The sequence below is a fragment of the Oncorhynchus keta genome, unplaced genomic scaffold (genome assembly GCF_023373465.1).
Source record: "Oncorhynchus keta strain PuntledgeMale-10-30-2019 unplaced genomic scaffold, Oket_V2 Un_scaffold_17296_pilon_pilon, whole genome shotgun sequence".
NCBI lineage: Eukaryota > Metazoa > Chordata > Actinopteri > Salmoniformes > Salmonidae > Oncorhynchus > Oncorhynchus keta.
The window spans coordinates 113280-140244 of NW_026290819.1; the positions used below are offsets into that span (position 1 = coordinate 113280).

Consider the following 26965-nt stretch of genomic DNA (forward strand, 5'->3'; position numbering starts at 1 on the left):
ACTGGTTAACCCACCATGATGGAGAGAGTAACAGCAACTGGGAAGGTAACTAACTAACTGACTGGTTAACCCACCATGATGGAGAGAGTAACAGCAACTGGGAAGGTAACTAACTAACTGACTGGTTAACCCACCATGATGGAGAGAGTAACAGCAACTGGGAAGGTAACTAACTAACTGACTGGTTAACCCACCATGATGGAGAGAGTAACAGCAACTGGGAAGGTAACTAACTAACTGACTGGTTAACCCACCATGATGGAGAGAGTAACAGCAACTGGGAAGGTAACTAACTAACTGACTGGTTAACCCACCATGATGGAGAGAGTAACAGCAACTGGGAAGGTAACTAACTAACTGACTGGTTAACCCACCATGATGGAGAGAGTAACAGCAACTGGGAAGGTAACTAACTAACTGACTGGTTAACCCACCATGATGGAGAGAGTAACAGCAACTGGGAAGGTAACTAACTAACTGACTGGTTAACCCACCATGATGGAGAGAGTAACAGCAACTGGGAAGGTAACTAACTAACTGACTGGTTAACCCACCATGATGGAGAGAGTAACAGCAACTGGGAAGGTAACTAACTAACTGACTGGTTAACCCACCATGATGGAGAGAGTAAGCAACTGGGAAGGTAACTAACTAACTGACTGGTTAACCCACCATGATGGAAGAGTAACAGCAACTGGGAAGGTAACTAACTGACTGGTTAACCCACCATGATGGAGAGAGTAACAGCAACTGGGAAGGTAACTAACTAACTGACTGGTTAACCCACCATGATGGTGAGAGTAACAGCAACTGGGAAGGTAACTAACTAACTGACTGGTTAACCCACCATGATGGTAACAGCAACTGGGAAGTAACACTGACTGGTTAACCCACCATGATGGGAAGTAACAGCAACTAACTAACTAACTGACTGGTTAACCCACCATGATGGAGAGAGTAACAGCAACTGGGAAGGTAACTAACTAACTGACTGGTTAACCCACCATGATGGTAAGAGTAACAGCAACTGGGATGGTAACTAACTAACTGACTGGTTAACCCACCATGATGGAGAGAGTAACAGCAACTGGGAAGGTAACTAACTAACTGACTGGTTGACCCACCATGATGTAGAGTAACAGCAACTGGGAAGGTAACTAACTTACTGATTGGTTAACCCACCATGATGGTGAGAGTAACAGCAACTGGGATGGTAACTAACTAACTGACTGGTTAACCCACCATGATGGTGAGAGTAACAGCAACTGGGATGGTAACTAACTAACTGACTGGTTAACCCACCATGATGGAGAGAGTAACAGCAACTGGGAAGGTAACTAACTAACTGACTGGTTAACCCACCATGATGGAGCAACTGGGAAGGTAACTAACTAACTGACTGGTTAACCCACCATGAGAGTAACAGCAACTGGGAAGGTAACTAACTAACTGACTGGTTAACCCACCATGATGGAGAGAGTAACAGCAACTGGGAAGGTAACTAACTAACTGACTGGTTAACCCACCATGATGGAGAGAGTAACAGCAACTGGGAAGGTAACTAACTAACTGACTGGTTAACCCACCATGATGGAGAGAGTAACAGCAACTGGGAAGGTAACTAACTAACTGACTGGTTAACCCACCATGATGGAGAGAGTAACAGCAACTGGGAAGGTAACTAACTAACTGACTGGTTAACCCACCATGATGGAGAGAGTAACAGCAACTGGGAAGGTAACTAACTAACTGACTGGTTAACCCACCATGATGGAGAGAGTAACAGCAACTGGGAAGGTAACTAACTAACTGACTGGTTAACCCACCATGATGGAGAGAGTAACAGCAACTGGGAAGGTAACTAACTGACTGGTTAACCCACCATGATGGAGAGAGTAACAGCAACTGGGAAGGTAACTAACTAACTGACTGGTTAACCCACCATGATGGAGAGAGTAACAGCAACTGGGAAGGTAACTAACTAACTGACTAGTTAACCCACCATGATGGAGAGAGTAACAGCAACTGGGAAGGTAACTAACTAACTGACTGGTTAACCCACCATGATGGAGAGAATTCACACACCCAAGATGGCAGCCTTCCACTCCACCATGTCCACCTGTCTCCATCTTTGCCCCTTGACCTTTCTCAGTGGACATGTTTGCGCCTGATGTCCATGTGTCCTTTCCTCTGCCGTCCCCCCCGTCCCCCCTCTCACTGCCAAGTAAGACACCTTCGACACACAGAGCATCCTGGAGCATGCACTCTCTCTGGTGTCATGGACGTCAGTGCGTGTGTGTGTGTGTGGTGCCTTGTGACTTTTCTCCCCTGTGCTTCAGCAGTCCCCAACTTAACTCGTGGCTCATGGTTTTTACTGTATGTGATGGACAGCATCAGGCATCATAATCAACAGCAGGAAGGGTTCCAATATTCCATTGCCCCCCTTTATATTATGTACTTGTTCAATAAGAAATAAATATTTATTTCTTGAGACGTGAGCAATTGCTGCACTATTTTCCAGGTTATTAATGCTGTAAAATGGTGGTAATACTATAGGGAGTAATGACCTGTTTCACCAAGCAATAGTGTGTGCATTGACATTTAAGGCTTTTAATTTCTGTTTCCTGAGCCTCACTCCCCCTCCTTCCCCCTCTCCCTTTTTCCAGACGCGTCCTCCCCCCTCATTGCAGTCCCCAGACCCACCCCAACCCCACATACACCCTCTCTCTCTTGGGTTACTCTAGCAGGGCCTGGGCCTAAGCCCTGGTCCATCCAAATGTTTAGTGCTGCCTTTCCTCTGTACTGCCTGGAATTGGTGAACGGTCTGTATTATATTTGGGTGTGTATTGTTGTGCTGTTAAAGATTGGCCATGTCAGAGTTCACAAATTGCCCCGACGACAGCACCACTCTCTCTCTCGCTCTTTGCTCTCTCTCTCGCTCTCCCCTGTAGCTCAGAGTAGTGGTGTGATTACTACGAGTGGCGGGGCGATGGAGAGTGCGAGTGTGTGTCCCTGCGTGTGTGCCTGAAAGAGTATATCAAATAAAGGTGTGTATGTGTTAACAGATAGCTTATGTTGTGATACACATATCAAATCTAACCAATGGCCTTCTCCACACTGCCAGACAGGTTTCAATTCAGGCTGTGGTATATCAGAGACGTATAGGAGACATACAGACACAGGCTGGTATATCAGAGACGTATAGGAGACAGACAGACAGACACAGGCTGTGGTATATCAGAGACGTATAGGAGACGGACAGACAGACACAGGCTGCGCTATATCAGAGACGTATAGGAGAGACAGACAGACACAGGCTGTGGTATATCAGGGCAGTATAGGAGAGAGACAGGATGTGGTATATCAGGGCAGTGTAGGAGAGAGACAGACAGGCTGTGGTATATCAGGGCAGTATAGGAGAGAGACAGGATGTGGTATATCAGGGCAGTATAGGAGAGCCAGACAGGCTGTGGTATATCAGGGCAGTATAGGAGACAGACAGGCTGTGGTATATCAGGGCAGTATAGGAGAGAGACAGACAGGTTGTGGTATATCAGGGCAGTATAGGAGAGAGACAGACAGGCTGTGGTATATCAGGGCAGTATAGGAGACAGACAGGCTGTGGTATATCAGGGCAGTATAGAAGAGAGACAGACATGCTGTGGTATATCAGGGCAGTATAGGAGACAGACTGGCTGTGGTATATCAGGGCAGTGTAGGAGACAGGCTGTGGTATATCAGGGCAGTATAGGAGACAGACAGGCTGTGGTATATCAGGGCAGTGTAGGAGAGAGACAGGCTGTGGTATATCAGGGCAGTGTAGGAGACAGGCTGTGGTATATCAGGGCAGTGTAGGAGAGAGACAGGCTGTGGTATATCAGGGCAGTGTAGGAGACAGGCTGTGGTATATCAGGGCAGTATAGGAGACAGACAGACAGGCTGTGGTATACCAGGGCAGTATAGGAGACTGGCTGTGGTATATCAGGGCAGTGTAGGAGTCAGGCAGACAGGCTGTGGTATATCAGGGCAGTATAGGAGACAGACAGGCTGTGGTATATCAGGGCAGTGTAGGAGACAGGCTGTGGTATATCAGGGCAGTGTAGGAGACAGACAGGCTGTGGTATATCAGGGCAGTGTAGGAGACAGACAGGCTGTGGTATATCAGGGCAGTGTAGGAGACAGACAGGCTGTGGTATATCAGGGCAGTATAGGAGACAGACAGGCTGTGGTATATCAGGGCAGTGTAGGAGACAGGCTGTGGTATATCAGGGCAGTATAGGAGACAGGCTGTGGTATATCAGGGCAGTATAGGAGACAGACAGGCTGTGGTATATCAGGGCAGTGTAGGAGACAGACAGGCTGTGGTATATCAGGGCAGTATAGGAGACAGACAGGCTGTGGTATATCAGGGCAGTGTAGGAGACAGACAGGCTGTGGTATATCAGGGCAGTATAGGAGACAGACAGGCTGTGGTATATCAGGGCAGTGTAGGAGACAGACAGGCTGTGGTATATCAGGGCAGTATAGGAGACAGACAGGCTGTGGTATATCAGGGCAGTGTAGGAGACAGGCTGTGGTATATCAGGGCAGTGTAGGAGACAGACAGGCTGTGGTATATCAGGGCAGTGTAGGAGACAGACAGGCTGTGGTATATCAGGGCAGTGTAGGAGACAGACAGGCTGTGGTATATCAGGGCAGTGTAGGAGACAGGCTGTGGTATATCAGGGCAGTATAGGAGACAGACAGGCTGTGGTATATCAGGGCAGTGTAGGAGACAGACAGGCTGTGGTATATCAGGGCAGTGTAGGAGACAGGCTGTGGTATATCAGGGCAGTATAGGAGACAGACAGGCTGTGGTATATCAGGGCAGTGTAGGAGACAGACAGGCTGTGGTATATCAGGGCAGTGTAGGAGACAGACAGGCTGTGGTATATCAGGGCAGTGTAGGAGACAGACAGGCTGTGGTATATCAGGGCAGTGTAGGAGACAGACAGGCTGTGGTATATCAGGGCAGTGTAGGAGACAGACAGGCTGTGGTATATCAGGGCAGTGTAGGAGACAGACAGGCTGTGGTATATCAGGGCAGTGTAGGAGACAGACAGGCTGTGGTATATCAGAGCAGTGTAGGAGACAGACAGGCTGTGGTATATCAGGGCAGTGTAGGAGACAGGCTGTGGTATATCAGGGCAGTGTAGGAGACAGGCTGTGGTATATCAGGGCAGTGTAGAGACAGACAGGCTGTGGTATATCAGGGCAGTGTAGGAGACAGACTGGCTGTGGTATATCAGAGCAGTGTAGGAGACAGACAGGCTGTGGTATATCAGGGCAGTGTAGGAGACAGACAGGCTGTGGTATATCAGGGCAGTGTAGGAGACAGACAGGCTGTGGTATATCAGGGCAGTGTAGGAGACAGACAGGCTGTGGTATATCAGGGCAGTGTAGGAGACAGACAGGCTGTGGTATATCAGGGCAGTGTAGGAGACAGACAGGCTGTGGTATATCAGGGCAGTGTAGGAGACAGACAGGCTGTGGTATATCAGGGCAGTGTAGGAGACAGACAGGCTGTGGTATATCAGAGCAGTATAGGAGACAGACTGGCTGTGGTATATCAGGGCAGTGTAGCAGACAGGCTGTGGTATATCAGGGCAGTGTAGGAGACAGACAGGCTGTGGTATATCAGGGCAGTGTAGGAGACAGACAGGCTGTGGTATATCAGGGCAGTGTAGGAGACAGACAGCTGTGGTATATCAGGGCAGTGTAGGAGACAGACAGGCTGTGGTATATCAGGGCAGTATAGGAGACAGACAGACTGTGGTATATCAGGGCAGTGTAGGAGACAGACAAGCTGTGGTATATCAGAGCAGTATAGGAGACAGACAGGCTGTGGTATATCAGAGCAGTATAGGAGACAGGCTGTGGTATATCAGGGCAGTATAGGAGACAGACTGGCTGTGGTATATCAGGGCAGTATAGGAGACAGGCTGTGGTATATCAGGGCAGTATAGGAGACAGACAGGCTGTGGTATATCAGGGCAGTGTAGGAGACAGACAGGCTGTGGTATATCAGGGCAGTATAGGAGACAGACAGGCTGTGGTATATCAGGGCAGTATAGGAGACAGACAGGCTGTGGTATATCAGGGCAGTGTAGGAGACAGGCTGTGGTATATCAGGGCAGTGTAGGAGACAGACAGGCTGTGGTATATCAGGGCAGTATAGGAGACAGGCTGTGGTATATCAGAGCAGTATAGGAGACAGGCTGTGGTATATCAGGGCAGTGTAGGAGACAGACTGGCTGTGGTATATCAGGGCAGTGTAGGAGACAGACAGACTGTGGTATATCAGGGCAGTGTAGGAGACAGACAGGCTGTGGTATATCAGGGCAGTGTAGGAGACAGACAGGCTGTGGTATATCAGGGCAGTGTAGGAGACAGACAGACTGTGGTATATCAGGGCAGTGTAGGAGACAGACAAGCTGTGGTATATCAGGGCAGTGTAGGAGACAGACAGGCTGTGGTATATCAGGGCAGTGTAGGAGACAGGCTGAGGCAGCCTCTCATGACTCATGACTCAGTGGGCCTCCCTGTAATGGCCACCTCATTTCAGGGTTTGCAGAGGAAAATTGGGGGTGGGAGTGTTAGAAAGGGCGGGTTACACAGTTGCACAGCCTAATGCCCTTTCATTTTTATTTTGAAATTCATTAATCGACTTGAGAATGAGGAGGGGAGGAGCGATGGGGGTTGGAACAGTATTAATTTATGCCTCGGCTAGCTGGGCTCGGCTTTCTGCATTGTTGGTTTCCATAATTGTCAAACAACCACCCCCTCTCTCCCCCTCTGCAGAGAAAAGCAGGAACATTTAATTATGATGAGAACATTGTTCCTGACCCCACAGGGCTTGTCAGCGTTTGAGGGGCGGGGCCCAATCTAGGACGAGACGACATCACAGTCCCAGGAGCTCTCTTACACAAATAGGGAGAGACACGTCCTATAGGCCTCTTTAGGGACAGTATTTGACCTCTGAGATGCATCAGATAGGCCTCTTTAGGGACCGTATTTGACCTCTGCAGAAATACTTTAGGTCTTCAACTGTAGCTATGTCTCTAAGATGAAAATAAGCTTTAATGTTGTAGGATGAGATGGAAGAGGTTATTTCAGATGAATCATGTCATCTAAAGACAGTGAGACATCTTCAGTCTCTTTACCCATGCAGGAAGTTAAAGGCTCTTCAGGTTTCTAACTTATTTAGCCACAGGGCCTATCCTCCCATCCTTAGACAGGCAGAGAGAGATGTAGGGAGACAAAGGCCTTTCATTGTGGGTCTGAACACTCTGAAGCCAGAAGGGAACTTCAGCTTCACTGGTCTCTGAGAGGAAGCCAATTAGCTAAATGAGTGAGTGAGGAAAAGGAGGAGAGGAGTAAATGGTTTGGCTCCTCCAGCCTGTCTCTCTCTCTCTCTCTCTCTCTCTCTCTCTCTCTCTCTCTCTCTCTCTCTCTTCTCTCTTTCTCTCTTTCTCTCTTCTCTCTCTTTCTCTCTTTCTCTCTTTCTCTCTCTCTCTCTTTCTCTCTTTCTCTCTTTCTCTCTTCTTCTCTTTTTCTCTCTCTTTCTTTCTTTTCTCTCTCTCTTTCTCTCTCTTTCTTTCTTTCTCTCTTCTCTTTCTTTCTCTCTCTTCTTTCTTTCTCTCTTTCTTTCTTTCTCTCTTTCTCTCTCTCTCTTTCTTTCTTTCTCTTCTTTCTTTCTCTCTCTCTTCTTTCTCTCTCTCTTCTCTCTCTCTCTCTCTCTTCTTTCTTTCTTTCTTTCTCTCTTTCTCTTCTCTCTTTCTTTCTTTCTCTCTTTCTCTCTTCTTTCTTTCTTTCTTTCTTTTCTTTTTTTTCTTTCTCTCTCTTTCTTTCTTTCTTCTCTTTTCTCGGCTGATTAAACTTGTAATCTTCTCCCAGGGAGGTGATCAGACCTCCACTCCCAGACAGAACACATCACAAAGCTGTCAGTGATTACTAGTCTATTCTAACTGGTTCACTAGTGCTGGAATGCATTATTTGAAGTATATAGGTTTCATGCACTCCAGAGCCATAAGCTGTTAATGCAGCTACCACCAATGTAGCTAGCTTCCACTGATGACAAGTAGGTCACTACAAGACCGTGGTGCTGCTGCCCTCACCGGTTCCTCAGGTAGTCTTATTGAGAAGCCCTCTGATTAGCACATGCTGGAGGGCTGATGGGGGGTGAGGAGGGGGCTGATTGGCTCCTCATTATGTAATTGGGCCCCCTGTCCCTTCTCATTGGAGTAAATTGTAAACGGAACCAGGTTGGTGTCTGATCTCCCTCATCAGAGGGTCTCTTGTTAGAACCAGCTGTGCCCTTCCCACCCTGCCATGTTCCTCCACTTCACCTCTTCTTCAATCCCTCCTTTTGTTCTTAACAGCTTCCAAATGTGACCTCGCAAATGAGACACACACACACAATGTCAGGGCTTTGACGTGAACTGTGAAAGAGCCTGCGTCACTCTCTAAAACAGAGTCCTCATTGGCCCCATTTAGCCTATGTTGGGTGAGGTTTGGGTAGCAGATCCATGTGTTCCCCTCCAGGGTGGGGTTGTGATTGTAATGACTGGCCTTTATTCTGGACCACTGATATTCAAGGGTCCAGGGGTGGCCACTGGGGGCCACAGGGCCTGTAATTGGGGGGATATCCTGGCCGCAGGGGGACGGATGTGGAGGGGCTCCAGAGGTCACTAGGATCTGTGGTAGAGCTGACAGAATGTTCTGCTCTGTTCCAATGAAAAAGGTTTTGACGAGATGGAATACAGCTACAGACAGAAGTGACTTTTGTAGCAGGTTAGGAGAATTAACATAGCAGGTTAGGAGAATTAACATAGCAGGTTAGGAGAATTAACGTAGCAGGTTAGGAGAATTAACATAGCAGGTTAGGAGAACTAACATAGCAGGTTAGGAGAACTAACATAGCAGGTTAGGAGAACTAACATAGCAGGTTAGGAGAACTAACGTAGCAGGTTAGGAGAACTAACGTAGCAGGTTAGGAGAACTAACGTAGCAGGTTAGGAGAACTAACATAGCAGGTTAGGAGAACTAACGTAGCAGGTTAGGAGAATTAACATAGCAGGTTAGGAGAACTAACGTAGCAGGTTAGGAGAACTAACGTAGCAGGTTAGGAGAACTAACGTAGCAGGTTAGGATAACTAACATAGCAGGTTAGGAGAACTAACATAGCAGGTTAGGAGAATTAACATAGCAGGTTAGGAGAACTAACATAGCAGGTTAGGAGTTAGCAGGTTAGGAGAACTAACGTAGCAGGTTAGGAGAATTAACGTAGCAGGTTAGGAGAATTAACGTAGCAGGTTAGGAGAACTAACGTAGCAGGTTAGGAGAACTAACGTAGCAGGTTAGGAGAACTAACGTAGCAGGTTAGGAGAACTAACATAGCAGGTTAGGAGAACTAACGTAGCAGGTTAGGAGAACTAACGTAGCAGGTTAGGAGAACTAACGTAGCAGGTTAGGAGAACTAACGTAGCAGGTTAGGAGAACTAACGTAGCAGGTTAGGAGAACTAACATAGCAGGTTAGGAGAATTAACATAGCAGGTTAGGAGAACTAACATAGCAGGTTAGGAGAATTAACATAGCAGGTTAGGAGAACTAACGTAGCAGGTTAGGAGAATTAACGTAGCAGGTTAGGAGAACTAACGTAGCAGGTTAGGAGAACTAACATAGCAGGTTAGGAGAACTAACGTAGCAGGTTAGGAGAACTAACGTAGCAGGTTAGGAGAACTAACATAGCAGGTTAGGAGAACTAACGTAGCAGGTTAGGAGAACTAACGTAGCAGGTTAGGAGAACTAACGTAGCAGGTTAGGAGAATTAACATAGCAGGTTTGGAGAATTAAATTAACATAGCAGGTTAGGAGAACTAACATAGCAGGTTAGGAGAATTAACATAGCAGGTTAGGAGAACTAACGTAGCAGGTTAGGAGAATTAACGTAGCAGGTTAGGAGAACTAACGTAGCAGGTTAGGAGAACTAACGTAGCAGGTTAGGAGAACTAACGTAGCAGGTTAGGAGAACTAACGTAGCAGGTTAGGAGAACTAACGTAGCAGGTTAGGAGAACTAGCGTAGCAGGTTTGGAGAATTAACGTACCAGGTTAGGATAATTAACGTAGCAGGTTAGGAGAACTCAGCTTATTGCATACAGTCTGAGCACTGATGGAGGGATTGGGCGTTCCTGGTGTAACTTGGGCAGTTGTTGTTGCCATCCTGTACCTGTCCCGTAAGTGTGATGTTCGGATGTACCGATCCTGTGCAGGTGTTGTTACACGTGGTCTGCCACTGCGAGGACGATCAGCTGTCCATCCTGTCGCCCTGTAGCTTAGGCGTCTCACAGTACGGACATTGCAATTTATTGCCCTGGCCACATCTGCAGTCCTCATACCTCCTTGCAGCATGCCTAAGGCATGTTCACGCAGATGAGCAGGGACCCTGGGCATCTTTGTTTTGGTGTTTTTCAGAGTCAGGAGAAAGGCCTCTTTAGTGTCCTAAGTTTTCTTAACAGTGACCTAAATTGCCTACCGTCTGTAAACTGTTAGTGTCTTAACAAACATTCCAAAGGTGCATGTTCATGAATTGTTTATGGTTCATTGAACAAGAATGGGAAACAGTGTTTAAACCCTTTACAATGAAGATCTGTGAAGTTATTTGGATTTTTACAAATTATCTTTGAAAGACAGTGTGTGTGTGTGTGTGTGTGTGTGTGTGTGTGTGTGTGTGTGTGTGTGTGTGTGGTGTGTGTGTGTGGGTGGGTGTGTAGCAGTGCGTAGGTGTGTAGCAGTGCGTAGGTGTGTGTGTGTGTGTGTAGCAGTGCGTAGGTGTGTGTGTGTGTGTAGCAGTGCGTAGGTGTGTGTGTGTGTGTAGCAGTGCGTAGGTGTGTGTGTAGCAGTGCATTAGGGGTGTGTGTAGCAGTGCATTAGGGGTCTGGGTGTGTGTGTGTGTGTGTGTGTGTGTAGCAGTGCATTAGGTGTGTGTGTGTGTGTGTGTGTGTGTGTGTGTGTGTAGCAGTGCATTAGGTGTGTGTGTGTGTGTAGCAGTGCATTAGATGTGTGTGTGTAGCAGTGCATTAGATGTGTGTGTGTAGCAGTGCATTAATGTGTGTGTAACAGTGCAATAGATGTGTGTATGCCACCAACCCTAAAAGTGACCCTCTCTTTCTCTCCCTCCCTATATCCCTCTGTCCTCCAGAACAAGAGGAGAACTTTGAGTTGACCATTGTATCTTTGACGGGCCAGACGTGGCACTTTGAGGCCACCTCGTACGAGGAGAGAGACGCCTGGGTCCAGGCCATCGAGAGCCAAATCCTAGCCAGCCTGCAGTCCTGTGAGAGCAGCAAGGCCAAGGTACCGTACTACAATATTACAATACTGTTACACTACTATTACACTACTACTACAATACTGTACTATTACACTACTATTACACTACTATTACACTACGGTTACACTACTGTTACACTACGGTTACAATACTATACTATTACACTACTATTACACTAGTATACTATTACACTACGGTTACAATACTATACTGTTACACTACTATTACAATACTATACCATTACACTACGGTTACACTACTATTACAATACTATACTATTCCACTACGGTTACAATACTATACTATTACACTACTATTACACTACAATTACAATACTATACTACTACACTACGGTTACAATACTATACTATTACAATACTATACTGTTACACTACGATTACAATACTATACCGTCACACTACTATTAGACTACTATTACAATACTATACTATTACACTACGGGTACACTACTATTGCAATACTATACTATTACACTACTATTACAATACTATACTATTACACTACGGTTACAATACTATACTGTTACAATACTATACTATTACACTACGGTTACAATACTATACTGTTACACTACTATTACAATACTATACTATTACACTACGGTTACAATACTATACTGTTACACTACGGTTACAATACTATACTGTTACACTACGGTTACAATACTATACTATTACACTACGGTTACAATACTGTACTGTTACACTACGGGTACACTACTATTGCAATACTATACTATTACACTACTATTACAATACTATACTATTACACTACGGTTACAATACTATACTGTTACAATACTATACTATTACACTACGGTTACAATACTATACTGTTACACTACGGTTACAATACTATACTGTTACACTACTATTACAATACTATACTATTACACTACTATTACAATACTATACTATTACACTACGGTTACAATACTATACTATTACACTACGGTTACAATACTATACTGTTACAATACTATACTATTACACTACGGTTACAATACTATACTGTTACACTACTATTACAATACTATACTGTTACACTACTATTACAATACTATACTATTACACTACGGTTACAATACTATACTATTACACTACGGTTACAGTACCATACTATTACACTATGGTTACAATACTATACTGTTACGCTATGGTTACAATACTATACTATTACACTGCGGTTACAATACTATACTGTTACGCTACGGTTACAATACTATACAGTTACACTATGGTTACAATACTATACTGTTACGCTATGGTTACAATACTATACTGTTACGCTATGGTTACAATACTATACTATTACACTGCGGTTACAATACTATACTGTTACGCTACGGTTAAAATACTATACAGTTACACTATGGTTACAATACTATACTGTTACGCTATGGTTACAATACTATACTATTACACTACGGTTACAATACTACAATATTACACTGATGTCACAGTACTGTTATACTACTACTGTATACCACACTATTACAATACTGGTACAGTACTATTACAATGATGTTACAGTATATACCATACTATTACAATACTATACCACACTGTTACAATACTATACCGCACTATTACAATACTATACCACACTGTAACACTTCTATACCACAATGTTACACTACTATACCACACTATTACAATACTATACCACACTTACGATACTATACTGCACTAGTACAATACTATACTACACTGTTACAATAATATACCGCTCTAGTACAGTACTATTACAATACTGTTAGATTACTGTTATACTACTATACCACACTGATACACTACTATACCACTATACCACACTGTTACACTACTATACCACACTGTTACACTACTATACCACACTGTTACACTACTATACCACACTGTTACACTACTATACCACACTGTTACACTACTATACCACCCTGTTACACTACTATACCACACTGTTACACTACTATACCACACTGTTACACTACTATACCACACTGTTACACTACTATACCACCCTGTTACACTACTATACCACCCTGTTACACTACTATACCACACTGTTACACTACTATACCACACTGTTACACTACTATACCACACTGTTACACTACTATATCACACTGTTACACTACTATACCACCCTGTTACACTACTATATCACACTGTTACACTGCTATACCACCCTGTTACACTACTATACCACCCTGTTACACTACTATATCACACTGTTACACTGCTATACCATTATACCACACTGTTACACTACTATACCACACTGTTACACTACTATACCACTACTGTTACACTACTATACCACACTGTTACACTACTATACCACACTGTTACAATACTATACCACACTGTTATTCTACTATACCACGCTGTTACACTGCTATACCACAATGTTACACTACTATACCACCCTGTTATACTACTATACCACCCTGTTACACTACTATACCACCCTGTTACACTACTATATCACACTGTTACACTACTATACCACACTGTTACACTGCTATACCACACTGTTACTCTACTATACCACACTGTTACACTGCTATACCACACTGTTACACTACTATACCACACTGTTACACTACTATACCACACTGTTACACTGCTATACCACACTGTTACACTACTATACCACACTGTTACACTGCTATACCACACTGTTACACTACTATACCACACCGTTGCACTACTATACCACCCTGTTACACTACTATACCACCCTGTTACACTACTATACCACCCTGTTACACTGCTATACCACACTGTTACACTACTATACCACACTGTTACACTGCTATACCACACTGTTACACTACTATACCACACTGTTACACTACTATACCACACTGTTACTCTACTATACCACACTGTTACACTGCTATACCATTATACCACACTGTTACACTACTATACCACACTGTTACACTACTATACCACTACTGTTACACTACTATACCACACTGTTACACTACTATACCACACTGTTACACTACTATACCACACTGTTATTCTACTATACCACACTGTTACACTACTATACCACGCTGTTACACTGCTATACCACAATGTTACACTACTATACCACCCTGTTATACTACTATACCACCCTGTTACACTACTATACCACCCTGTTACACTACTATATCACACTGTTACACTACTATACCACACTGTTACACTGCTATACCACACTGTTACTCTACTATACCACACTGTTACACTGCTATACCACACTGTTACACTACTATACCACACTGTTACACTACTATACCACACTGTTACTCTACTATACCACACTGTTACACTGCTATACCACACTGTTACACTACTATACCACACCGTTGCACTACTATACCACCCTGTTACACTGCTATACCACCCTGTTACACTGCTATACCACACTGTTATACTACTATACCACCCTGTTACACTGCTATACCACACTGTTATACTACTATACCACACTGGTACACTGCTATCCCACACTGTTATTCTACTATACCACACTGTTACTACTACTACAATACCGTACTGCATTATTACAATACTATACCAGACTATAATAGTTTCTATCTCAAGGCCATCAGACTGCTAAACAGCCATCTCCAGCACATCAGAGGCGGCTGCCTATAGACATAGATTAGGAATCACTGGCCACTTTTAGAAATGGATACCTTGCCACTTTAATAATGTTTCCGTATCTAGTATTACTCATCTCATATGTATAACTGCACTCCACACTATTCTACGGTATCTTCACTTTAATTGTCACTTTAATTGTTTATAAATAGTGTACTCTATACTATACCATTGTATCTTAGTCCAATGCTGCTCTGACATATATATAGTCTTAATCCATTCCTTACTTAGATTAACGTGTATTTTGGGTATATGTTGTGAAACTGTTAGATATTACGTGTTAGATATTACTGCACTGTTGGAGCTAGAAGCACAAGCATTTCTCTACACTCACAATAACATCTGCTAAACACGTGTATGTGACCAATAAAATGTGATTTGACTATACATCCATGCAACTCAACAAGTGTTTTAATAGGAACAGTTGGGATTAGTGTTGTATACACACTCTCCTATATACCTATTCACACACACACTCTCCTATATACCTATTCACACACACACTCTGCTATATACCTATTCACACACACACTCTCCTATATACCTATTCACACACACACTCTCCTATATACCTATTCACACACACACTCTCCTATATACCTATGCACACACACACACTCTCCTATAGGCCTATCACACACACACACACACACACACACACACACACACACACACACACACACACACACACACACACACACACACACACACACACACACACACACACACACACACACACACACACACACACACTCCTGTAGGCCTATTCACACACACACACACACACTCTCTCCTATAGGCCTATTCACACACACACACACACAATCCTATACACACCACACACACACACACACACACACACACACACACACACACACACACACACTCTCCTATAGGCCTATTCTCACACACACACACACACACACACACACACACACACACACACACTCTCCTATAGGCCTATTCACACACACACACACACACACACACACACACACACACACACACACACACACACACACACACACACACTCTCTCTCCTATAGGCCTATTCACACACACACACTCTCCTATAGGCCTATCACACACACACACACACACACACACTCCTATAGGCCTATTCACACACACACACACACACACTCTCTCCTATAGGCCTATTCACACACACACACACACACTCCTATAGGCCTACACACACACACACACTCCTATAGGCCTATTCACACACACACACACACACACTCCTATAGGCCTATTCACACACACACACACATCCTATAGGCCTATACACACACACACACACACTCCTCCTATAGGCCTATTCACACACACACACACACACACTCCTATAGGCCTATTCACACACACACACACACTCTCTCCTATAGGCCTATTCACACACACACACACACTCCTATAGGCCTATACACACACACACACACACTCCTCCATAGGCCTATTCACACACACACACACACACTATAGGCCTATTCCTATAGGCCTATTCACACACACACACACACACACTCCTCATAGGCCTATTCACACACACACATACATTACAAATAGGCCTATTCACACACACACAGTGTACTATAGGCCTATATGCCACACACACTCACACACAGTGGACCAGGCCAGCCTCACAGCCAGCCACCCTCTGCTCACACACACAGGCCTCACACACACACGCTCCTATAGGCCTGTTGTCTCACACACTGTTTGTTTGTGTTATTTGTTCACACACACACACACACACACACACACACACACACACACACACTCTCCTATAGGCCTATTCACACACACACACACACACTTGCTCAACCCCCAAACACGTTCAAATAATTACAAATGGCAATTACTGCAAGTGTATTATAGGCGTAGCGATGCCATTTCCCTCCCACAGCGTAGTGGACCAGGCCAGCCTCATCTGAGCCAGCCAGCCCTCTGCTCTGTTGACGCCCCAGGCCTCGGAGGAACATTTGCACTGTAGAATAGCTTCTGTTGTCTCCACTTCTGATCCTTCAGTAATATTTGTTCTGTCTCCTTCACCTCCCACTGATCCTTCAGTAATACCTGTTCTGTCTCCTTCACCTCCCGTCTGATCCTTCAGTAATACCTGTTCTGTCTCCTTACCTCCGCCTGGAATCCTTCAGTAAACCTGTTCTGTCTCCTTCACCTCCCGAATCTGATCCTTCAGTAATACCTGTTCTGTCTCCTTCACCTCCCGCCTGATCCTTCAACAATACCTGTTCTGTCTCCTTCACCTGCCTGATCCTTCAGTAATACCTGTTCTGTCTCCTTCACCTCCCAGTCTGATCCTTCAGTAATACCTGTTCTGGCCTTACATCCTTCAGTAATACCCTGTCACCTGATCCTTCAGTAATACCTGTTCTGTCTCCTTCACCTCCCGCCTGATCCTTCAGTAATACCTGTTCTGTCTCCTTCTGCCTGATCCTTCAGTAATACCTGTTCTGTTTTCTGATCCTTCAGTAATACCTGTCTCTGTACCTCCCGTCTGATCCTTCAGTAATACCTGTTCTGTCTCCTTCACCTCCCGTCTGATCCTTCAGTAATACCTGTTCTGTCTCCTTCACCTCCCGCCTGATCCTTCAGTAATACCTGTTCTGTCTCCTTCACCTCCCGTCTGATCCTTCAGTAATACCTGTTCTGTCTCCTTCACCTCCCGTCTGATCCTTCAGTAATACCTGTTCTGTCTCCTTCACCTCCCGTCTGATCCTTCAGTTATACCTGTTCTGTCTCCTTCACCTCCCGTCTGATCCTTCAGTAATACCTGTTCTGTCTCCTTCACCTCCCGTCTGATCCTTCAGTAATACCTGTTCTGTCTCCTTCACCTCCCGTCTGATCCTTCAGTAATACCTGTTCTGTCTCCTTCACCTCCCGCCTGATCCTTCAGTAATACCTGTTCTGTCTCCTTCACCTCCCGTCTGATCCTTCAGTAATACCTGTTCTGTCTCCTTCACCTCCCGTCTGATCCTTCAGTTATACCTGTTCTGCCTGATCCTTCAGTAATACCTGTTCTGTCTCCTTCACCTCCCGTCTGATCCTTCAGTAATACCTGTTCTGTCTCCTTCACCTCCCGCCTGATCCTTCAGTAATACCTGTTCTGTCTCCTTCACCTCCCGTCTGATCCTTCAGTAATACCTGTTCTGTCTCCTTCACCTCCCGTCTGATCCTTCAGTAATACCTGTTCTGTCTCCTTCACCTCCCGCCTGATCCTTCAGTAATACCTGTTCTGTCTCCTTCACCTCCCGTCTGATCCTTCAGTAATACCTGTTCTGTCTCCTTCACCTCCCGTCTGATCCTTCAGTAATACCTGTTCTGTCTCCTTCACCTCCCATCTGATCCTTCAGTAATACCTGTTCTGTCTCCTTCACCTCCCGTCTGATCCTTCAGTAATATGGTATTGATTGATTGATTGATTTGATTTTATTATCCAGTTAAAAAAAACAATAATACGTTTTATGATTGTATTCCTTTGTGTCCTGTCTCTGTTTCCCAGACCCCGACTGGGCCAGTCTCAACCTGGGAGCGTTGATCTGTATCGAGTGTTCAGGGATCCACAGGAACCTGGGGACCCACCTATCTCGTGTTCGGTCCCTGGACCTGGATGAGTGGCCCCTGGAGCTCCTCAAGGTCATGACCTCTATAGGCAATGAGCTGGCCAATGACGTGTGGGAGGGCAATGCACAGGGACGCCTCAAACCAGCACCCGACGCCACCAGGTAGGGGGAGCACTCCAGTCTCTTTGTCTCTGTCGGTTTCCTCTCCTTTCTGCTCTCTACTCACTCTCTTCTCTCTCTCTGCTCGTTCTCTCTCTGCTCGATCTCTTTCTCTCTGCTCGATCTCTCTCTGCTCGCTCTCTCTCTCTCTGCTCTCTCTCTGCTCTCTCTCTGCTCTCTCTGCTCTCTCTGCTCTCTCTCTGCTCTCTCTCTCTGCTCTCTCTCTGCTCGCTCTCTCTGCTCGCTCTCTCTCTGCTCTCTCTGCTCGCTCTCTCTCTCTGCTCGCTCTCTTCTCTCTGCTCGCTCTCTTCTCTCTGCTCTCTCTCTGCTCGCTCTCTCTTCTCTCTGCTCGCTCTCTTCTCTCTGCTCGCTCTCTCTGCTCTCTCTCTGCTCGCTCTCTTCTCTCTGTTCTCTCTCTCTGCTCTCTCTGCTCTCTGCTCTCTTCTGCTCTCTCTTTCTCTCTCTGCTCTCTGTTCGCTCTCTCTCTCTGCTCTCTCTCTATCTCTCTCTCTCTTTGCTCACAAGGCAGTTCCTCTAGGCTCTCATTGTAAATAATAATTCTTTCTCTGCCTCTCATATATAAAACATTCTCTGCCTCTCTTTCTTTTCCAGAGATTCTTCCTGAAAATCATTTAGTGATACTACATTTAGATTCTTAACTTGTAGTTTCAGTAGGAATTCCTGGGGACTCCCACTGCGCTGGTAAAATAATATTCTGGATTTGTTGAGCTCTCACCTGTTTTGCATTATTTAGGCGGCAGGTAGCCTAGAACAAGGCAGTTCCCGGTAGGCTGTCATTGTAAATAATAATTAGTTCCTAAGTGACCTGCCTAGTTAAATAAAGGCATAACATATATAAAACATTGTTGGGTTGTTTGAAACTCATCTCCAAACTGGAGTAAACAGCCATCTGTTTGTTCAGGACTGCAATACTGAGGAATATGGATGGGGACAGTAGGTAGTAGTGATGGAAACTGGGGACAGTAGGTAGTAGTGATGGAAACTGGGGACAGTAGGTAGTAGTGGAGACTGGGGATGGAAACTGGGGACAGTAGTAGTAGTGATGGAAACTGGGGACAGTAGGTAGTAGTGATGGAAACTGGGGACAGTAGGTAGTAGTGATGGAAACTGGGGACAGTAGGTAGTAGGATGGAAACTGGGGACAGTAGGTAGTAGTGATGGAAACTGGGGACAGTAGGTAGTAGTGATGGAAACTGGGGACAGTAGGTAGTAGTGATGGAAACTGGGGACACAGGTAGTAGTGATGGAAACTGGGGACAGCAGGTAGGGATGGAAACTGGGGACAGCAGTAGTAGGATGGAAACTGGGGACAGCAGTAGGGATGGAAACTGGGGACAGCAGGTAGTAGGATGGAAACTGGGGACAGTAGGTAGTAGATGATGGAAACTGGGGACAGCAGTAGTAGGATGGAAACTGGGGACACAGTAGGATAGTAGTGATGGAAACTGGGGACAAGGTACTGGGGACAGCAGTAGGGATGGAAACTGGGGACAGAAGATGGTGACAGTGACAGGGGCATTGAAACTAATGATAGTGATGGAAATTGGCAGCAGAGGGGGTGGACAGTAGGCAAGAGTTATAGCCATTAGAGAGATGGGGGGAAGTGAGTACGGAGTAATCAGTGGTGTTTAACATGGTAACAGTGTTAATGTCTGTGGATTGTACTCTCACTGGCCCCAGCCCCTCTGCACTTACGTCTGCTGGGCGGTGTAATTATCAGCACGCACACACACACACACAATTATTGGCAGCCAAGCCCATGCTCCACCACCAGCCATCATAACAAATTAGAGCTGACTGCTGGCTGCATAAATATCGACTTCCCATTTTCCTCCTGTTCTCATTACTCTCCACAAGCACCTTTTAATTACTGGCCCCTACACCAAACATCTCTAGCTATGGATCCACCCGTTTCCCTTTTACACACACCAAGCATGCACACACACACACACAGATGCATGCACGCACCACACACACACACACACACACACTCATCTCCCCCTCTCTCCCCTTCCGTCAGTCGGCTAATGCATTTATTGTTATTCATGTACCTATTTATTTGTGTATTTGGGAGGCATGTATCCCCGTCGGGTGGCGCGACCAGGGGAACAGATTACAGAAGGGGTCAATATTATCTCAATTAACCCGGGACACTCGGCTCGGCTTGGCAGAGCTCGCCAGTCATTTGTCTCCGTCGTCGCTGCCTATCGATAGGATAGTCCTTCCTCGGCCATTCCTTAAGTGGCTGTTCAGTGTTCACTACGTCCCTCTACTGTACACTACTGCAGCTCACATGCAGCATGGTGCTCCTGCAGCCTCATGCTGAGTGTCCCATGGTCTGTGAATTGATGTGTACTGGTCTCTGGGATGTTTATGAGATAAGTCACATTGCATGACTTGAGTCGATCATGTACTTGATATGTGTATACTAATACTTGATGTTTGCTGAATTAAACTGGTTATCCCTCAGATCTTCACTACGTGAACCACCACACAAAGACAGACATCTGACTGTCTTGAATTAAAGTATCTAATAGTGGATTGTATGCATTTCATTTTTATTGCCTAAAAAGTGGGATCCTGAGGGTTCTACAATATGTTGCTCATATTTCTATTGCTAACTGGTGTCAGTAAAATCCTTGTATGGTAGATGTGGAGGAAAGGTCCGTAGCTACTAGCTAGGTATATAGGTATAGAACGTCCGTAGTAGCTAGGTATATAGGTATAGAAGTCCGTAGCTACTAGCTAGGTATATAGGTATAGAAGGCCAGCTACTAGCTAGGTATAGAAGGCCAGTAGCTACTAGCTAGGTATATAGGTATAGAAGGCCAGTAGCTACTAGCTAGGTATATAGGTATAGAAGGCCAGTAGCTACTAGCTAGGTATATAGGTATAGAAGGCCAGTAGCTACTAGCTAGGTATATAGGTATAGAAGGCCAGTAGCTACTAGCTAGGTATATAGGTATAGAAGGCCAGTAGCTACTAGCTAGGTATATAGGTATAGAAGGCCAGTAGCTACTAGCTAGGTATAGAAGGCCAGTAGCTACTAGCTAGGTATATAGGTATAGAAGGCCAGTAGCTACTAGCTAGGTATAGAAGGCCAGTAGCTACTAGCTAGGTATATAGGTATAGAAGGCCAGTAGCTACTAGCTAGGTATATAGGTATAGAAGGCCAGTAGCTACTAGCTAGGTATATAGGTATAGAAGGCCAGTAGCTACTAGCTAGGTATAGGGTAGCTACTAGCTAGGTATAGAAGGCCAGTAGCTACTAGCTAGGTATAGAAGGCCAGTAGCTACTAGCTAGGTATAGAAGGCCAGTAGCTACTAGCTAGGAAGGCCAGTAGCTACTAGCTAGGTATAGAAGGCCAGTAGCTACTAGCTATAGAAGGCCAGTAGCTACTAGCTAGGTATAGGTAGAAGGCCAGTAGCTACTAGCTAGGTATAGGAAGGCCAGTAGCTACTAGCTAGGTATAGAAGGCCAGTAGCTACTAGCTAGGTATAGAAGGCCAGTAGCTACTAGCTAGGTATAGAGGCCAGTAGCTAGCAGGTATAGAAGGCTAGCTACTAGCTAGGTATAGAAGGCCAGTAGCTACTAGCTAGGTATAGAAGGCCAGTAGCTACTAGCTAGGTATATAGGTATAGAAGGCCAGTAGCTACTAGCTAGGTATAGATGGGGCGGCAGGGTAGCCTAGTGGTTAGAGCGTTGGACTAGTAGCCGGAAGGTTGCAAGTTCAAATCCCCGAGCTGACAAGGTACAAATCTGTAGTTCTGCCCCTGAACAGGCAGTTAACCCACTGTTCCTAGGCCATCATTGAAAATAAGAATTTGTTCTTAACTGACTTGCCTAGTAAAATAAAGGTAAAATTTAAAAAAATAGAAGGCCAGTAGCTGCTAGGTACAGAAGGTCCGTAGCCAATAGCTAGGTATAGAAGGTCAGTAGCTACTAGCTAGGTGCAGAAGGCCAGTAGCTAGGTATAGGTCAGTAGCTACGAGCTAGGTATAGAAGGCCAGTAGCTACTAGCTAGGTATATAGGTAGCTACTAGCTAGGTATAGAAGGTCAGTAGCTACGAGCTAGGTATAGAAGGCCAGTAGCTACTAGCTAGGTATAGAAGGCCAGTAGCTGCTAGCTAGGTATAGAAGGCCAGTAGCTACTAGCTAGGTATAGAAGGCCAGTAGCACTGTGTCCAGGCTTTGGCTGGTGGCTGAATCTGAATCCATCTGGATGGATGAAACAAGTCTCTCTCTCCCTGACCCGTGGTCTCACCCTGGCCCGTGGTCTCACCCTGGCCTCGTAGTCTCTCTCTGGCCTCGTGGTCTCTCCCTGGCCTCGTGGTCTCTCCCTGGCCTCGTGGTCTCTCCCTGGCCTCGTGGTCTCTCCCTGGCCCCGTGGTCTCTCCCTGGCCTCGGGGTCTCCCCCTGGCCTCGTGGTCTCTCCCTGGCCTCGTGGTCTCTCCCTGGCCTCGTGGTCTCTCCCTGGCCTCGTGGTCTCTCCCTGGCCCCGTGGTCTCTCCCTGGCCTCGTGGTCTCTCCCTGGCCTCGTGGTCTCTCCCTGGCCCCGTGGTCTCTCCCTGGCCTCGTGGTCTCTCCCTGGCCCCGTGGTCTCTCCCGGGCCCCGTGGTCTCTCCCTGTTCTCGTGGTCTCTCCCGGGCCCCGTGGTCTTTCCCTGGCCCCGTGGTCTCTACCTGGCCCCGTGGTCTCTCCCTGTTCTCGTGGTCTCTCCCTGGCCTCGTGGTCTCTCCACTGAGTAATAGATGCAGAAATGTAATTTAGCAAGTGACTGATTTAATGATCCAGAGGGTAATTAATGGACTGATTATCTTAATGTTAAATATGGCCAGCAGCAATTACACTGACCTCCCGCCTGTCATGGTCTGGTACCTCTCCCTTTCTCTCGCCTTCCAATTAGGTCCTGTTCTGTTTGGGGGAGGGGGGAAGCAAGGGAGGGAGAGATGTGGGCATTTGTGTTAGGTCCTGTTTGAGGGATGGAGGAGACATGGAGGGAGGAATGGAGAGGGATGAATGGAGAGAGAGGGAGGGTTGGAGGAGAAAGAGAGGGAGGGTTGGAGGGACAAAGAGAGGGAGGGTTGGAGGGAGAAAGAGGGAGGGTTGGAGGGAGAAAGAGAGGGAGGGTTGGAGGGAGAAAGAGAGGGAGGGTTGGAGGGAGAAAGAGAGGGAGGGTTGGAGGGAGAAAGAAAGATAATTACAAAAAGATAATTACTTGACACATTGGAAAGAATTAACAAAAAAAAACAGAGCAAACTAGAATGCTATTTGGCCCTAAACAGAGAGTACACAGTGGCAGAATACCTGACCACTGTGACTGACCCAAAATTAAGGAAAGCTTTGACTATGTACAGACTCAGTGAGCATAGCCTTGCTATTGAGAAAGGCCGCCGTAGGCAGACCTGGCTCTCAAGAGAAGACAGGTTATGTGCTCACTGCCCACAAAATGAGGTGGAAACTGAGCTGCACTTCCTAACCTTCTGCCCAATGTATGACCATATTAGAGACACATATTTCCCTCAGATTACACAGATCCACAAAGAATTCGAAAACAAATACAATTTTGATAAACTGCCATATCTACTGGGTGAAATTCCACAGTGTGACCTGTTGCCACGAGAAAAGGGCAACCAGTGAAGAACACACACCATTGTAAATACAACCCATATTTATGCTTGTTTATTTTATCTTGTTTCCTTTAACCATTTGTACATTGTTAAAACACTGTATATAAATATAATATGACATTTGGATTGTCTTTGTTTTGAAACTTCTGTATGTGTAATGTTTACTGTTCATTTTTATTGTTTATTTCACTTTATATATTCACTTTATATATTATCTACCTCACTTGCTTTTGCAATGTTAACACATGTTTCCCATGCCAATAAAGCCCTTGAATTGAATTGAATTGAAAGAGATGGCAGTTTGGAGGGAGAAGCAGGGCATTGGCATGGGAGTATGAAACACATTCTTCCTCCTCTTCTCTCTGCTCTGTCCTGTTTGGAGCGGAGGGAGGAACCATCTTTGGAGAGATCACACGTAGCTTAGCACCGCTCGCTGTAGCCTCCATACAGATCTGATAAGAGATGTGACATGATAGGCCTCCCTGCTGTCCTGCTATCTCTTCAGACCAATGAGCTTTACTCAGCCCTCCTCCTCAGACCGATGAGCTTTCCTCAGTCCTCTGATCTCCTGCTTCTCTCTCTCTCTTCAGACCGATGAGCTTTCCTCAGCCCTCCTCCCTCTCCAAGCTTCTCTCTCTCTCTTCAGACCAATGAGCTTTACTCAGCCCTCCTCCCTCGCCAAGCTTCTCTGTCCGTCTGATGTCCTGCTCTCTCTCTCTTCAGACCGATGAGCTTTCCTCAGCCCTCCTCCCTCTCCAAGCTTCTCTCTCTCTCTCTCTCTCTCTCTTCAGACCAATGAGCTTTCCTCAGCCCTCCTCCCTCTCCAAGCTTTTCTCTCTCTCTCTTCAGACCAATGAGCTTTCCTCAGCCCTCCTCCCTCTCCAAGCTTCTCTCTCTCTCTCTCTCTCTCTCTTCAGACCGATGAGCTTTCCTCAGCCCTCCTTCCTCTCCAAGCTTCTCTCTCTCTCTCTCTCTCTCTCTCTCTCTCTCTCTCTCTCTCTCTCTCCCTCTCCAAGCTTCTCTCTCTCTCTCTCTCTCTCTCTCTTCAGACCAATGAGCTTTCCTCAGGCCTCCTCCCTCTCCAAGCTTCTCTCTCTCTCTCTTTCTCTCTCTCTCTCTTCAGACAAATGAGCTTTACTCAGCCCTCCTCCCTCTCCAAGCTTCTCTCTCTCTCTCTTCAGACCAATGAGCTTTACTTAGCCCTCCTCCCTCTCCAAGCTTCTCTCTCTCTCTCTCTCTCTCTCTCTCTCTCTTCAGACCAATGAGCTTTCCTCAGCCCTCCTCCCTCTCCAAGCTTTTCTCTCTCTCTCTCTCTCTTCAGACCAATGAGCTTTCCTCAGCCCTCCTCCCTCTCCAAGCTTCTCTCTCTCTCTCTCTTCAGACCGATGAGCTTTCCTCAGCCCTCCTTCCTCTCCAAGCTTCTCTCTCTCTCTCTCTCTTCAGACCAATGAGCTTTCCTCAGCCCTCCTCCCTCTCCAAGCTTCTCTCTCTCTCTCTCTCTCTCTCTCTCTCTTCAGACCAATGAGCTTTCCTCAGGCCTCCTCCCTTCTCCAAGCTTCTCTCTCTCTCTCTTCAGACAAATGAGCTTTACTCAGCCCTCCTCCCTCTCCAAGCTTCTCTCTCTCTCTCTTCAGACCAATGAGCTTTACTTAGCCCTCCTCCCTCTCCAAGCTTCTCTCTCTCTCTTCAGACCAATGAGCTTTACTTAGCCCTCCTCCCTCTCCAAGCTTCTCTGTCTGTCTGTTGGTCACTGGGGCCAGGACTCTTTGTCCATGATGTACTTGTCAAATGCAGGGACTGGAGAGATGCTATAGTGAATGTTGTAAATAGTGAAATAAGGGAGTATTTTGAGAAGGCTGCCAGAATAGTCAGAAGATATGAAAGTGATGGTGAACCCAGTGCTGTGTGTCTGACTCCAGGGGACCAGCCAGCACTGCTCTGCTGTAGCCATAGGCTGCTGTCCTCTAGAGTTCCCTTGACTGCCCCCAAAAACACCAAAATCATCAACCTTCTCTAAGCGTTCACTTGAACCTCTCACTGCCCGCAGTTAACCATCATCACCTCTGATGGCTACAGCTCCTGGTCGGCTGTGTTTGGTCTGGCCCGGTAACCCCCACCCCCTATCCGATGGCTACAGCTCCTGGTCGGCTGTGTTTGGTCTGGCCCGGTAACCCCCACCCCCTATCCGATGGCTACAGCTCCTGGTCGGCTGTGTTTGGTCTGGCCCGGTAACCCCCACCCCCTATCCGATGGCTACAGCTCCTGGTCGGCTGTGTTTGGTCTGGCCCGGTAACCCCCACCCCCTATCCGATGGCTACAGCTCCTGGTCGGCTGTGTTTGGTCTGGCCCGGTAACCCCCACCCCTATCCGATGGCTACAGCTCCTGGTCGGCTGTGTTTGGTCTGGCCCGGTAACCCCCACCCCTATCCGATGGCTACAGCTCCTGGTCGGCTGTGTTTGGTCTGGCCCGGTAACCCCCACCCCCTATCCGATGGCTACAGCTCCTGGTCGGCTGTGTTTGGTCTG

General features: G+C 46.2%; 1 protein-coding gene across 1 annotated transcript in view; it reads left to right on the plus strand.

Annotated features, from left to right (window-relative positions):
• Positions 1–26965, plus strand: part of LOC127927685 (arf-GAP with GTPase, ANK repeat and PH domain-containing protein 1-like) — a 176070-nt gene that overhangs the window by 110733 nt on the left and 38372 nt on the right. The window contains exons 11-13 of the mRNA XM_052514363.1: positions 11242–11396; positions 16951–17011; positions 18568–18790. Coding sequence (XP_052370323.1) covers positions 11242–11396; positions 16951–17011; positions 18568–18790 — 439 coding nt within the window. The remainder of the gene's footprint in view (positions 1–11241; positions 11397–16950; positions 17012–18567; positions 18791–26965) is intronic.